The 13926-nt window shown below is 43.9% G+C and overlaps 1 protein-coding gene across 2 annotated transcripts; it reads right to left on the bottom strand.

The window, feature by feature from the left end:
* Positions 1–1510: 1510 nt before the first annotated feature.
* stx17 (syntaxin 17) lies at positions 1511–10625 on the bottom strand. 2 transcript variants are annotated; one of them, XM_080006038.1, is made up of 7 exons: positions 10488–10625; positions 9883–10077; positions 9644–9709; positions 7691–8002; positions 7538–7588; positions 4838–4924; positions 1511–2876 (listed from the first exon to the last, which is right to left on the bottom strand). In XM_080006038.1, the coding sequence occupies exons 2-7, from the start codon at positions 10003–10005 to the stop codon at positions 2616–2618; spliced, it is 900 nt and encodes a 299-aa protein (XP_079862164.1). In that variant the 5' UTR covers positions 10006–10077; positions 10488–10625; the 3' UTR covers positions 1511–2615. The 2 variants fall into 2 exon arrangements, with proteins under 2 accessions (XP_079862164.1, XP_079862163.1); XM_080006037.1 differs by having other exon boundaries at positions 4838–4945; positions 9883–10075.
* Between the last annotated feature and the right edge of the window lie 3301 nt (positions 10626–13926).

Raw genomic sequence — 13926 nt, 5'->3', positions numbered from 1 at the left:
TATCAGCCTGTAGAACAACAGAAATCAGATCTTTTGATAACAGAATTTTTAGATACGGGTCCCAAGCCAAGGTTCCCCAGCCAGTCGACATCCGCCTCCCTCAGTCTGGTACGAAACGGTTAAAGGTGATGATAATGTCAGTTGCCATAAAATGAGACTAGGGTGAAGAACATTATCATAATGTCTGTTTTGGCCTCTGTCCTGTAAAGCATGAGAATGACTGCATCATTTCTACGTCCAGCCCGTTCCCTGATACCCCCTTTCCACCAACGGCATCCTAGTTCTGGTTCCGGTCCGCAGTTGGTGCAACTTGCGAAGAACTGGTTTTCTGCGGGAAAAAGAGGCTGGAGAGACACGTCACTATAGACATCTGCATACGTCTCCGCCTTTTCATCGGGAAGGGGGACAATTGTTATTATTGTTATTATCTTATGTTTCCTGGTGCATTGTTGGATTTTTGATCGGGTTAGGTAATGAGTTGGACAGAACATGATAAACATCTATGTAAGTGCTAAGAACAAGTATAATAATATTATTGTAATGGGAGTGAAAACGGGGACAATTTGGGAGGGTTAGCCGGAGCCCTCGCCAGCCAGAGCCCGCAGCCTGTGCGGTTCTAATAATTTAAAGAAAGTGTGCTACGTCTCAATAAAATCTGATATATTTTACAATATGTCAACTTGATTTGTCCATTTGAGAGGGCAGAACAGAGTACTGGCGGCTAGTGAGAAGTGCCGGTACGCCAACAAGTAAAACGTGTAAAGTGCCAATACTGCGTATAGTGGTGAGTACCGGCCCACTTCGAGCACTAGACAGTTTGAATCCTCCACAGACGACTGTTTCGATTCTACGTCCACGCTGAAGCGGTCACAAAAACGGCGGTCACAAAGTTTTAGTCGGCCTTGGCTGTCCCAGCCCACTGACGTAAGCGGTTCTTGGTTCTGGACCAGCAAAGTGCGGGTGCCGCTCTGGAACCAATTTTCCTGGATGAGAGCCGGCCTTGCTGTCGAAACGCAAAGACCTGGTTCGAGCCTGGGCACCAGCTGCGAACCGGCCCCTCGAAATGCCTTGGTGGAAAAGGGGTACGAGAGACGCCTGCTGTGTGACACGGAGCAGGACGTCTGCTACGTGGGACTCGATGCTAGTTTTCCCGAAGTGGCCCCCTCCCTTTCACTTCAACATTTTTACACAAGTCCCTGAGTCCAGTTTGAGTGGATCAGAGAGTGTAGGTTAGTTAGGATATTGGAACACGGTGGGTTTGTTGTTCCATGCTGTGCATCCTGCCTTTGCTTTAGAGGCCAAAAGCAAGCCTACATGGTGCCCACATACAGAAACTAAAAGAGCATTGGGGAAGCTAAAGATGGGAGGGGAAGAAAATCAAGTCATCTCAGAAATCTTAAAAACAAGTAAATTAAAACCATTTTACAAGAATACGTGTTGTCTGATCACTTGTGTTTGCGTTTACTTCTATTATTTAATGCTAGAGTCAGACTGGTTAAATGGAGGCAGTTTTAATTTGGCAGCATAGCAGATTCTTACATTGGGTTTGAGCAAGACCATCTCATTCGGGGCAGTGGCTCGTCTAGTAATCGGAAGATTGCCGGTTCGATCCCCAGCTCCTCCTGGTAGTGTGCTGATGTGTCCATGAGCAAGACACTTAAGCCCCTAACTGCTCCCAGGGCGCCGCTATATGGCAGCCCACCGCCCCTAGATACATCAGGTACTAGGATGGGTGCAGAGAGTTCAAGTTCAAGAGATTATTTGTCACATACATACACATACGGTCGTACATATATGCAGTGAAATGTCATGACACACAATGATTACGCACGCACAAGCTCTATAAGCTCGAAAAATACTCAAATGTGCGTAAACGACACGCGGTGCTTGCGCAGGCGGCCGCAAGGGAGATGCATTTCGTTGCCTCAGTAGTTGTACCCTGTGCAATGACAATTAGTTTAATCTCACATGAGGGCGAGAGGCACTTTAATGTTTCTTGTGCAATATTCTTTTCATATAGAAATAGTCTGCGCGCTTCTAGAACATAGCAGTAGTAGCATAGTCACATTAGCGTTCCTGTTTTAAGAAAGTCACAATAGGACACAACATTCAAAACAGTCAAGCACTTTCTAGGACACAGAGAACACATCCCTGCACTTGCAACGTGGCAGGAAAACAGCTGTAAAAAGTTACACTGCGATAAACGTTCCGCTGCAACTTGCAAACAGACAACGCGCACGCCTCGTGGCCCAAACTGTAGAGGCTGTTTCATGTACTGATGTATTATAACATTCTTCCCATCTGATCTTCAAGGCACGAATAGAAGGCAGAAAGAGCCGAATAAGCACTGTAGTGTTTCTAACTTACCACTTCTCATGAATAAGGACAGTAAACTTTGCATGCAAGGCCAATACAGAAATGCCTTTCACGTGAATTGCTTTCTGAAATGATAAAACTGCTTGGCAATAATAGTGTTGAAGCTCATGGTGAGAATCTTGAGGAGTCTTTAGTTTTCAGTGTGGAGCTGGAGGTGGATGATCAAGTGCTTCAGTCAAAACGCTGATCAGTCACAGCGATTGGCCAGCCAGCTTTAGACTTCAGACTAACCAGTTAAATCACTTTTCCTTGTCTGACGGGGGCTGGTCAGGTGGTGGTGGTGGTGGTGGTGGCGCTGTAAGTCGCTTCACCTGTAGATCCACTCTGGATTTCCGGTGCTTCTGGACCATGTTGCCCCCCGCAAAGCCCAGGGCACCGCCTCCCAGAGCAGCAGCGATCCCTGCGGCCTTGAACCCGGCCAGGAGGCCGATCGGGCCACCCAGCACTCCGCCTATCACTGCCCCGGCCACCGGCAGCACGGCCAACTTGTATCCCACCGCCTACAGAGAAACAGCAGAGCGGCCATTTTAATGTATCGGCCATACTGTAGGTGCAGAGCGCTCGGACGGGAATAGGAAATTCATATTTCTAAGAGATGGAATGGCTTTGAGGCTGGAAGACAGTTTGTGATAGTGTTTGGAAGCGTCTATCCTTTCATGATCACACATCGACACGCAGAGGGACACGGAGCCCCAACAGCTCCATACACGGAAATGTAAAACTCAGCCTCCCTCGGCCGCTTCAAAGCTTTGCGTGTGTATTATCTCAATTTATGAAAAATCAGAGAGATGTGGCCTGGGAGTTATTACCACTGTTATCATCACAGCAGACGGTGCTCTTTAAGGCTGGCAGCAATTAATGAATGACTTCTCTGGCCAGCCCAGTGCGCGCGCGCGCACACACACACACACACACACACTTTACCATTAATCTAGTTCAAAAGCCGGCATCCTGGTCCTCACCCCCACAGCAGTCGAGGAAATTTTAATTTCATCAGAGTTTGAGTTGAAAGGCCTCTGCGTTTGCAAGGTAAAAGATGGAGGAAGTGTGGGGATGGGTGTGTTGATGTTGTTTGACCTGATGACAGATAACGTGCTTTCAAACACAGTTTAAAAACGTCTAAGGTCCCTTTCATCTGCTCTATCTCCCATGCCTCGTCTGCGGCCCCAGCCGCTCTGCTGACTGCAGCCTAACCTCCCTCCCCAGGAAGATGTCAACCTTTACGCATGTTACATGCGTAAAGGTTGACATCTTGCTCCGTGATGGCTTTTTCCTCCCTCCATGAACATGTAGCATGCTCACAGAGAGAGGAGAAAGCCACCAAAAGTTATTTTATTTCTATGATCAGTTAAATATCTGACGGGGTTTGATTACACTGGGCTGGTCAGTGGCCATTAGGGGCCATGGAGAACACTCCACAGCTATCCAGTGCTATTTATTTCTACTTTCCAGACAGTTAACGTCTGTATACGTTTTACAAGACCAACGGGATTTATTCGATCCACACCTGTATCTCAGGCTGGTTGGGAATGATCACCCAAGATGCATTTTAATGCCAGGTCTCAACGGGGTCCCTAAAACATTCACCCCTGGCCCCTGCCCAGAACAACCACAGACTTCTACATTTAACCGGAATTTAAAGAATGGAATTTGTTCTGTCGCAAAACGACAAAGAAATTCCACTTACGAAGAAAAATGATTTTTTATTTAAAAAAAAAAAAAAAAAAAAAAATCATTCCGTCCTTAAGAGTCCTAAATAATAAAAAGAAAATTAGAAAAAAAACTTGCAGAATCTGAATGGCAGAATTTTCTGCTGTTCCCTTCTCCCTGTAAACATCCTGAAAAATAATAGCGCTAAATCTAGATAGCAGGTAATGCACAGACATTTTCATCATGAAGTTGTTTTATTGTTTAGAACTCGCAAAGAAAGATTTAATGCACAAGGGTTGACTAGGGGGGAAAAAAGAGACAACTCGCTTCTAGTCGTGGGAAATATTCTCTACATTTCAACACATGTGATTCCCTGAAGAAGAGCATATTGAAGTGACTGCAGGAGTCCTATTGCTGCCCCTGGAAAGCTATTAAACAGTCCCTCAAAACTCTCCTTAATGAAACACACGGCCAAATGCACACACACATACACACATACACAAAGTCTTGTCAACGCTCTCATCCTATCTCTCTATCACTCTTCCTTTCCTCTCCCCTCTCTATTTCCTTAATTGCAGCTTTCCTTCGTATTTGAGTGGATCAATAGCGACAAACGCTGTGGAATGGCTGGGAGGCAAAGTGCCATCGATCTCACACACACACACACACACACACACACACACACACACACACACACACACACACACACACACACACACACACACACACACACACACACACACACACACACACACACACACACACACCAGTGCAGACAAGGAGATCGTCGGCAGCTCACACACGTACACACCTTCCCCAGGCTCTTGGTCCCCTCCTCCACGTTGGCAGCTGCTGTGTTGACGTTGTCTTCTATGCTGTCAATCTTCTCCTGCTGGGACTGATGGACAGGGGTTATACACTAGAGACCACACACACACACACACACACACGCGCACGCACATGCACACACGCAAGGACTGAACAATATATTGAATTTATTTTCATCTTGCAACAAGTAAGCATTTGATATCGATATTCGGAGCATTTTTTATTTATTTGAAAAAATGTTAAAGGCCACCTCTCCCGGAAAATCTAAACATTGATGTTTTTGCATTAATCAGCTGTGTGATGCATCACAAATATACTTTGAGAAAACCGAAAGCTCGTTCTCTATAGTTCCTCAGATCTAGCACAAGCCGTTTTTTAAACTTGTGCTGTTCACTTATTAAACACATATTAACTGAACAGTGCTTTGCATTCAAGCAAAACATCGGCCACAAGGCAACAACAGAACACATTTAGGGAGCAGCAGGGAGTACGGAAAAATAAAGAAAGTGTCTCCATTGAGACATTGTTCTGATGTCCGGTGCAATAAAGACAACCTGAAGCCATTCGATTGCCCAGATGTCTGGTTGTGAACTCGCTCACCCCCCGCAGGATGTGAATTTGTCTGGATTTACAGAGTCAGAATAAAATCAAATAAAACACATTGCGTCTAATTCGCGATAAAGGAGAAAAGAAAAGGCAATCCTTGTTTAAATGCGTTCGATCCCCGGCGATCTCTGCATGTGAGCAAATAAGAGAACGAGCTGGAGGAAGCCACTCGCAGAAACATCACAGTGTTTTACATAGAGGAACCAGCTAATTGTTAGCGAAGGCTGTAAAATTGACAGAGAATAACTTTTTTTTAATATGCATAACTATTAGGATATGACCAAAATGTAAAAAAAAAAAATTTTAATTACTAAATATGTGGCTTTAAAAATGTGGCCTCAAAAAATTAGAATAAGTGCAAAACTGAGAAATGTGTCTAATACATTATAAATACTAAAGCTATAGAAAGCATAATATATATATATATATATATATACACATACATATATATATATACTGTATGTGTGTGTATGTGTGTGTGTGAGTATATATATATATATATATATATATATATATATATATATATATATATATATATATATATATATATATATATATACCTAAATACTTGCCTTATGGATATAGATTGACAGTTAACAGCATCTAGACCACAAATTCAGTCAAATCTGTGTGTTTACCCAAATGTGTGTCTGTGTGTGTGTGTGTGTGTGTGTGTGTGTGTGTGTGTGTGTGTGTGTGTGTGTGTGTGTGTGTGTGTAGCTTTGGAGGCTGGCCGTGAAGCAGAGGGAGATTATAGCGGTGCGGGCCTGACCGCGGTGTTGGGGCACAGGGGGCTTTGGCCATTGTGTCGCGCTCATGAAATATTCAGAGTGGCAGCTGCCTCTCTCTGCGAGCGCTGGACAATCACAGCGACCAACAAAACAAACCTGAGCGCTGTTCTCCTCCTCCTCCGATCGCTGTCCTCCATTAAACAGCTCCTCCTGCTCCCCCCGTTTCAACACCTCATGCTGAACATGGGTCCTCTCTGGCATCCCAGCCCATTCATTATTATTATTATTATTATTTGTATTAATATTAGTATTATTATTATTTTTATCCCAACCCTATTTTCTGTCATTTGTCTTTAGTCCTGAGTTGGACACCTCTGCCTCTGACTCACTGGTCACTGTTATTTAATAAAATAAAGGATCTTTTGGTTTGCGACACTTTTAAAAACATTGCTTCTGTTTTCCATCTCTTTTTTTAAGCCTGAAGACCCATACAAAGACACAAATGACCAAGCTGCAAAATACAGCCAAAAGGTAATGTAATCTAATCTAATCATATTGGGATTATCATGAATAATCTATGATACAGTATTATTTAATTGTAATTTTTATATTTTTAATTTTTATAATCTACCATGCACACAGATTTCTTTTTGAGTAATTCCGGGTACACTTTTTATTTAGGATTTCCTGCTGCTGCTTCTCTCCCTCTCTTCCTTCTGGCACTTCATTCTCCATCCTCCTCTCACTGGCTCCTTCCGACTGTTTCTCACCACCCCCCCCCCCCCCCCCCCCCCACCTCCACATCCAACCCCCGCCCCCACCGGCCCCCCAACTCCACCCGGGAGGATAGAGCGATAATCTGAGCCGTCTGTTCTCCCCCTGCTCTGCCGTACGCCTTGTTCCCAGTCTGCCCCCGTGGACAAGTTCTCCACCCACGCTGCTCTGCTCTCTCCTTCCACTCTCTCCCTGCCTCCCTCCCTCTCTCTTTTATTCATTCTCCCAACTCTCTTCTCTCGCTTGAGTTGAAGGCTTCTTGGGTCCACCAGCCATTACCCACTGAGGTGTGTAGGTTCAATTTAAACAAAGCTCACCAGGCAACACACACACACACACACACACACACATATAAACTGTAATATATATATATATACACACACACATATACATACATACACACACACACAGACACACACACACACACACACACACACACACACATATATATATATAAAATTAAGTAATATATCATGCAGCCCTAAATTCTAGGTGTTCCACGCAGGCAGTTCAAATAAATGCATGCAACTGAGCTACACGTAGAGCCAGAGAGGTTTAGTGATTAGACTCACATGGACGAGTAGAGAGAACTCTGTCACCAAGCTGCTCAGATCCTTCAGATCCTGTAGGAATGATGATGACACATTCTTTGTTTTTGTTGCACTCAGATACTGATCCCACAAATACATTCTTTATTAGCAAACAGAGAAAGATGGCATACACACCTCCTCCAGCGAGTCCCAGGACTCAGCAGCACTCTGATCAGCAGGGATCTCTGGAAGGTGGAGCTGTGTTTGACACAAGGCCGTCGGGACCTCACCCGCATCCTCCCCCGCAGGGCAGGTGCTGGACAGGCAGGGCTGACTGACCGGCGGAGACGGGGGCGGCCGAGGGTTCGAGTGCAAAAGCAGGAAGTCTTGCACGGCGACAGATGCCCTGTCTCTGATTGGCTTGACAAGCGTGTCCAGCGCGGCAGCGTCCTCGGCACGGACCCGCACACACAGCTTCTCCATTTCTCTGACGTTGGCCCTCAGCTGCTGCAGGGAGAGACAGAGGACAGGTCAGGACACACACCAGTACTGACACAGACCCCAGAAAACATGCGCACGCGCGCACGTACACGTGCATGCACGCACGCACACACGCACACACGCAGACACACACACGCACACACGCACACACACACACACACACACACACACACACACACACACACACACACACACACACACACACACACACACACACACACACACACAGGGGGCCAACATCTAGGCCCAGATCGCAGGCCGTCCCTAGTCACAGCTTTCTCTTGGATGTTATGTGAACTACTGTCATCAAGTAAGAAAATACTTCTGTGTTTGTCATTTGCAAACCAAACAGGTAAAAAACAAAGAGGTATTGAGTTTAGAAACTATGGAGAAATGAGCTGAGGAAGAGCCAAACTGAACTGAACTCTCTTCTTCCTCATCAGTGACTCTCTGCCAGCATGTTTCTGTCTATCCTCTCCTTGCTTATGGAACACACACATACACACACAGAGATGAGTGTACATACACATGGAGCTGAGAGTTGACTATCCCCCGGATTAACACCATGCAGACATGGTAAAGCACTCTGTGCCGCTCCCTGGGGTCTGGGGTCTAATGGCCAGAGGATAGGTGCGCATCTGTTTGGAGTTATTTCACCTTCAGAGACAGTGGCATCCAGGCAACAACTTCCCCGAGGTGCCCCACACCCACCAAGTGAATACATAGACAAACATGCACACAGTGCACAAGCACAGGGAAAAGCCGGTTTGTTTGAAGTTATTTTTTTCCCTCTGAATACTGATTTTGATAAGGTAATATAGATTCACACATCATTTCAAGATTCAAGATTCAAGAGGTTTATTCATCACATACATATACATACTTTCATACATATATGCAGTGAAATGTCAACGCAACGCACCCAGTGATTACAAACAATATGTTCTAGACTGAACACAATAGCTACCGAATTTCTACTTGACTAACTAACTGATTCCTAAAATTTTATGCAGTAAGTCGATTACTATAGAATAAAATAAAATATATATTTCTCCTTTGCAATGAAAATATCTATCCTGCTGTGATTTATGAACCTTCAGAGGACGACTATTTTTGTACTATTTTAAAAAGGTATTTCAAGGAAATTCTGTATTCTGTAATGATAAAAGTTTACTGATGAAGAATAGTTATACAACTGATGACATTCTTCCTAGAAACAGACGACTAGAAGCTGTATAATAGAATGGCTCCAATTTTCCACTATAAAAAAATACTTAGGATCATGGTCAATTACAGGAAGGCTGAATCTCACTCTAAAGCCCATTCATATACTCACTCATTCCAGCATTTTTGCTTTCATTTGTAGTTTGCAGCCACTACGGGTAGAATAAAATGCTGTTTTTTGGGCAGATATGCTTGGCTATGCTAAGACTACAAGACTTCAAAAATGTTCCTTTCAGAGAGGCTGAGCCCTGACATGGCTCTGTTAGAGCATATCAATCACGTCACTTATTAATTAATTTTTTTTTAAATCATCAATCATGCCAGTCAAAGTTTAGATTCCGATAAACAAGAAAAATGATTAATCTCGGCTCCAACTGTCTGCCATACTTAGAATCAATTAACTGTAGTAGCCACATGATATACCTGTACAGTTCTGCTGGCATTGATGTGCTCTTGGTGAAGTCGGTCCCATTGCTGGGTACGTTGATACTGCAAGAATAATGTAGACATAATTTGTTATAATCTCTGTCCCCATCTCTATTTCTATGTGTGTGTGTGTGTGTGTGTGTGTGTGTGTGTGTGTGTGTGAAAGTAGCCCAGAAACAGACACAAAGCCAGAGAGAAATTATTAACTTGTCGGTGTGTAGAATTCTGGCTCTTGCCTTCAGTATGTTGTGGTTGTGTTTCTGCAGCCTCTCCAGATCTGTGGGCAGCGCCACCTTGATGAACTTCTGGACCGGTGCTCCCAGGCGTCTCAGTGTCAGCTTGTTGGCCTCCTCTGCCATGGTTGTCTAGTGACAACAGCCAACATCTAGGCCCGGGTCGCAGACCGTCCCTTCTCACAGCTTTTTCCTCCTCTTCCCAGAATATCAAGAGAGCGTGAAGTGCACCACAACGCAATACCATACACTTATGCAGAGTTGCAGACACACCTATCGTACATTTCATCCTCAATATCACCGTTTACAATATGTTGGAGGGGACGCTTATGGTTATGAAATAACGACATGGTCATGATGAACAATTTTGCAATCTAAAGCAATGATGGTAAATATATATGATGACAGTCTGATCATACCTCATATTAACACCAATACGAGATGGCAATAGACAACATAAACACGGCCAGGTCAAATTATTCAGCTAACTGTTAGCATTGGATTAGCTTACGATATACTTCTGATACACATGACGCAATATTATTTTATAATTGTACAAAACGTTAGCTATCAAACGTAGCTGCAATAGATCGTCACCAATCACTTACTCGTCGATGAGTTGGGTCTAACAGAAGTAATCTATTGGATCAAAATAGAGTTATAATACCACACAGCGACGTGGAAACAAAGTATTTCCTTTCACGTTTGTATTTGACAACTCCCTTGTTTGTAAACAACTTTCTTCCTGGTGCACGCACTAATTGTGTCCGATGGAAACTCCCAACCAATACTAATGGTTCCACTTGGAAATGCCTAAATATTCATATAATTCACACACATATTATATACAAGTATAATACCTTCCCTGAAACCTTATCGTTTGTCTGCTGTAATTATTGAGAAAAAAATAAAATAAAAAATAAATTATAGAAAAAACAATGGTGATTGGAAAGAGTCAACTTGATGACAAATACAAATACATACAAATAATATTGATCGTGGGTGACATGACATATTTGCATGTGTGTGTGTGTGTGTGTGTGTGTGTGTGTGTGTGTGTGTGTGTGTGTGTGTGTGTGTGTGTGTGTGTGTGTGTGTGTGTGTGTGTGTGTGTGGGCGTGCGTGTGTGTGTGTGTGTGGATGGGTGCATGTGTGCGTGTTTGAGGCACAACGAGACATATAAAGGATATATATATATATATATATATATATACACACAGATACCGGGCCATTGGGGTTCCCCTTCCTCTCCCTACCTCTCTCATCCCCGCCTACGCTGAGCCTCTGTGAGGGGGCCGATTGCATGACTTTCCCCTCCCTCTTCTTCATTTTTTACCTTTGACATTTAGGCTCACCCCCCACACACTCTTCCTTTGGCGGATGTTTGCCATGCGAGGGGCCTCGGTAGAAGATACAAACATCATCAGGGGACTTCCCTTGGTGCTGTAGACTGCTTGCAAGTGTGTGTGTGTGTGTGTGTGTGTGTGTGTGTGTGTGTGTGTGTGTGTGTGTGTGTGTGTGTGTGTGTGTGTGTGTGTGTGTGTGTGTGTGTGTGTGTGTGTGTGTGTGTGTGTGTGTGTGTGTGTGTGTGTGTCTGTGGGTGTGTGTGTGTGTCTGTGGGTGTGTGTGTGTGTGTGTGTGTTTTGGGGGATTTATGGTTAACCCTATTCTATCTATCTATCTATCTATCTATCTATCTATCTATCTATCTATCTATCTATCTATCTATCTATCTATCTATCTATCTATCTATCTATCTATCTACCCTTTTCTCTATCTCCTTTCTTGACTGTTTTGCATTTGTGAGTGTGTGTGCATGGTTGGGGATTCATGGTTATGCTTGTCTGTGTATATGAATATGTTGTTTGTGTTCAAGTTTGGATGTGTGCTCGACCTGGGCTATCCACTCATCCCCAATTTAATCCAGGAAGTATGTCAGCGGGAGAGGAAGTCAGTATGGAACTGGTCCCTTCCTCCTCTTTCTCCCGCTGGATTTGACTGCATTTTTATCGAGGATAATCTCCCGGTGGCCCGCTGGGCGCAGGCACATGTGCCATGAGCTTGGAGGGTCGTTCTTGCAATCCAGATCAAAGCTGATGATTCATAGGACTCTTTCCATACTGATACCATGCCAGTGCAACTATGGTCAACGGTGTCATCAAGATACTGTCATACTCAACTTGCGTGTGTGAGCATAATATTTGTGTCGGTTTTGTCCAATTATTTCTTTTTTTTTTAACAGACTAACTTTATTTATGCTCCAATTACATATGCGAAAGTTAAAGCTTTATTTTTGAATGGAACGGTTTTAGGTACAACCAAATCTGGCTACTTTGAATGCATGCGCTCAAAGGGTTTGTGTGTGTGTGTGTGTGTGTGTGTGTGTGTGTGTGTGTGTGTGTGTGTGTGTGTGTGTGTGTGTGTGTGTGTGTGTGTGTGTGTGTGTGTGTGTGTGTAGGTTCTAATGGGAGCTCTAATTAAGACTCTGGGGGTATCTGCTATCTGTCGGTGTGCATCGATTGACTGGAAGACTGACAGTTCCTTCTGTGTATATATGTTTGGGAGGGTGTGTGCGAGTGTGTGTATGTGTGTGTTTGTTTCTATGCTTTGTGGTTGGGTTAGATTACTCATCACTCAGTAAGGATTAGCAGACATGCACATTCACAAACACATGCAAATAAGAGGTCTGAAAATTGTCTAAATATTCTTTGACACTTAGTATTGTGCCCTATGAGAAAAGTGCATGATGCTGGACAGAGCCTTCAAGGCCTCCAACAAAGAAACACACACAGACGCACACGCATCAAGTAAATAGGACATTATAAAAAAAAAAAAATCATTTAAAAAACTGTGTTATTGTGGTATTGGTATGATAATCGATTTAGTGTCCAAGTTTACCTGATACTTAGCTCTGACAAATCTTTCTCTTTCATTTTTACACACACTTGCACCTACAAGTAAATGATTGTAATTGAGTGGTAGCAGCATCACTCTTGACATCTGTGTGTGTGTGTGTGTGTGTGTGTGTGTGTGTGTGTGTGTGTGTGTGTGTGTGTGTGTGTGCGTGCGTGCGTGCGTGCACGTGAGCTCTCATGACAGTGTGCAAGAGGGCCAGCGATTGAGTGATCGCAGTGACAGTATGGGCGGCATGTGCTGTGAAATGTCACCGTGGCGATCGATTGTGTTTAACGAGGCTGGAGGCTGATCTGGACCTCATGCTAACATGAACATCTCCTCTTCTCTCTCCTCTTCGTACCCTCCGAGTGCCGCTCTACTTTCTGCACAAGCCCCCTCTGCCCCTCGGGGGAGACCCGGGAGGCCCCCTTATTGGCCAAGAGGCTCCGTTCAGATACGAAACAGATATAAAACACTGGACACAGTCAGGCAGAATAATCAGAACTAGTTTATAATTTCAAAAGTGCTGAACAGAAACTCCAGTGAACCAAAGAGAAAGAAAAAAATCAAACAGGAAACTCAAAACCAAAGAGGGACATTGAAAAAACAGCAACTTTTTTCTTTTTTTTTTTCTTCTTTCTCTTCTTCATCAAAAAACAATGCACAACTCGTACCACAATATTTGAAAAAGCTAAAAACACTTCAAAATATTAGTTTTGTATTTATATATATTTATATCTATAGAATCTGTTTGTTTTTTTTTGTTTTGTTTTTTTTCTTCTTTCATAATTCAAATGGCTGCCATGTGTGTGTGTGTGTGTCTGTGTGTGATTGAGTGGGTGGTGGAGGCTCGGGGGAGAGCCCCGCGGAGCCACAGTCTGAGACACTAACACAGGTCGAGCTGTTTTGAACAGGCTATGGCAGCTCTTAACAGCTTATAGCACACCATGCATATAATCTTGCTTATTTCGGCGTACACACAGAGCCAGTACGCCACCGAGTCCTCTGTACGATCAGACAGTCCATTGGAACACTTTTTTAAAAAGAGCAAACGTGTGGAATGTTTCATCCCCAGACTTGGTGACAGCTATCTGCGCCGCCACTCTTCCGTCCAGGAGGTCGGGCATGTAACCGCGCTTCCGACTTCTTTCA

This window comes from Zeus faber (genome assembly GCF_960531495.2).
Source record: "Zeus faber genome assembly, chromosome: 8".
Taxonomy (NCBI): Eukaryota; Metazoa; Chordata; class Actinopteri; order Zeiformes; family Zeidae; genus Zeus; species Zeus faber.
The sequence above is the reverse complement of the archived record's forward strand: the minus strand, read 5'-3'. Positions and strand labels throughout refer to the sequence as shown.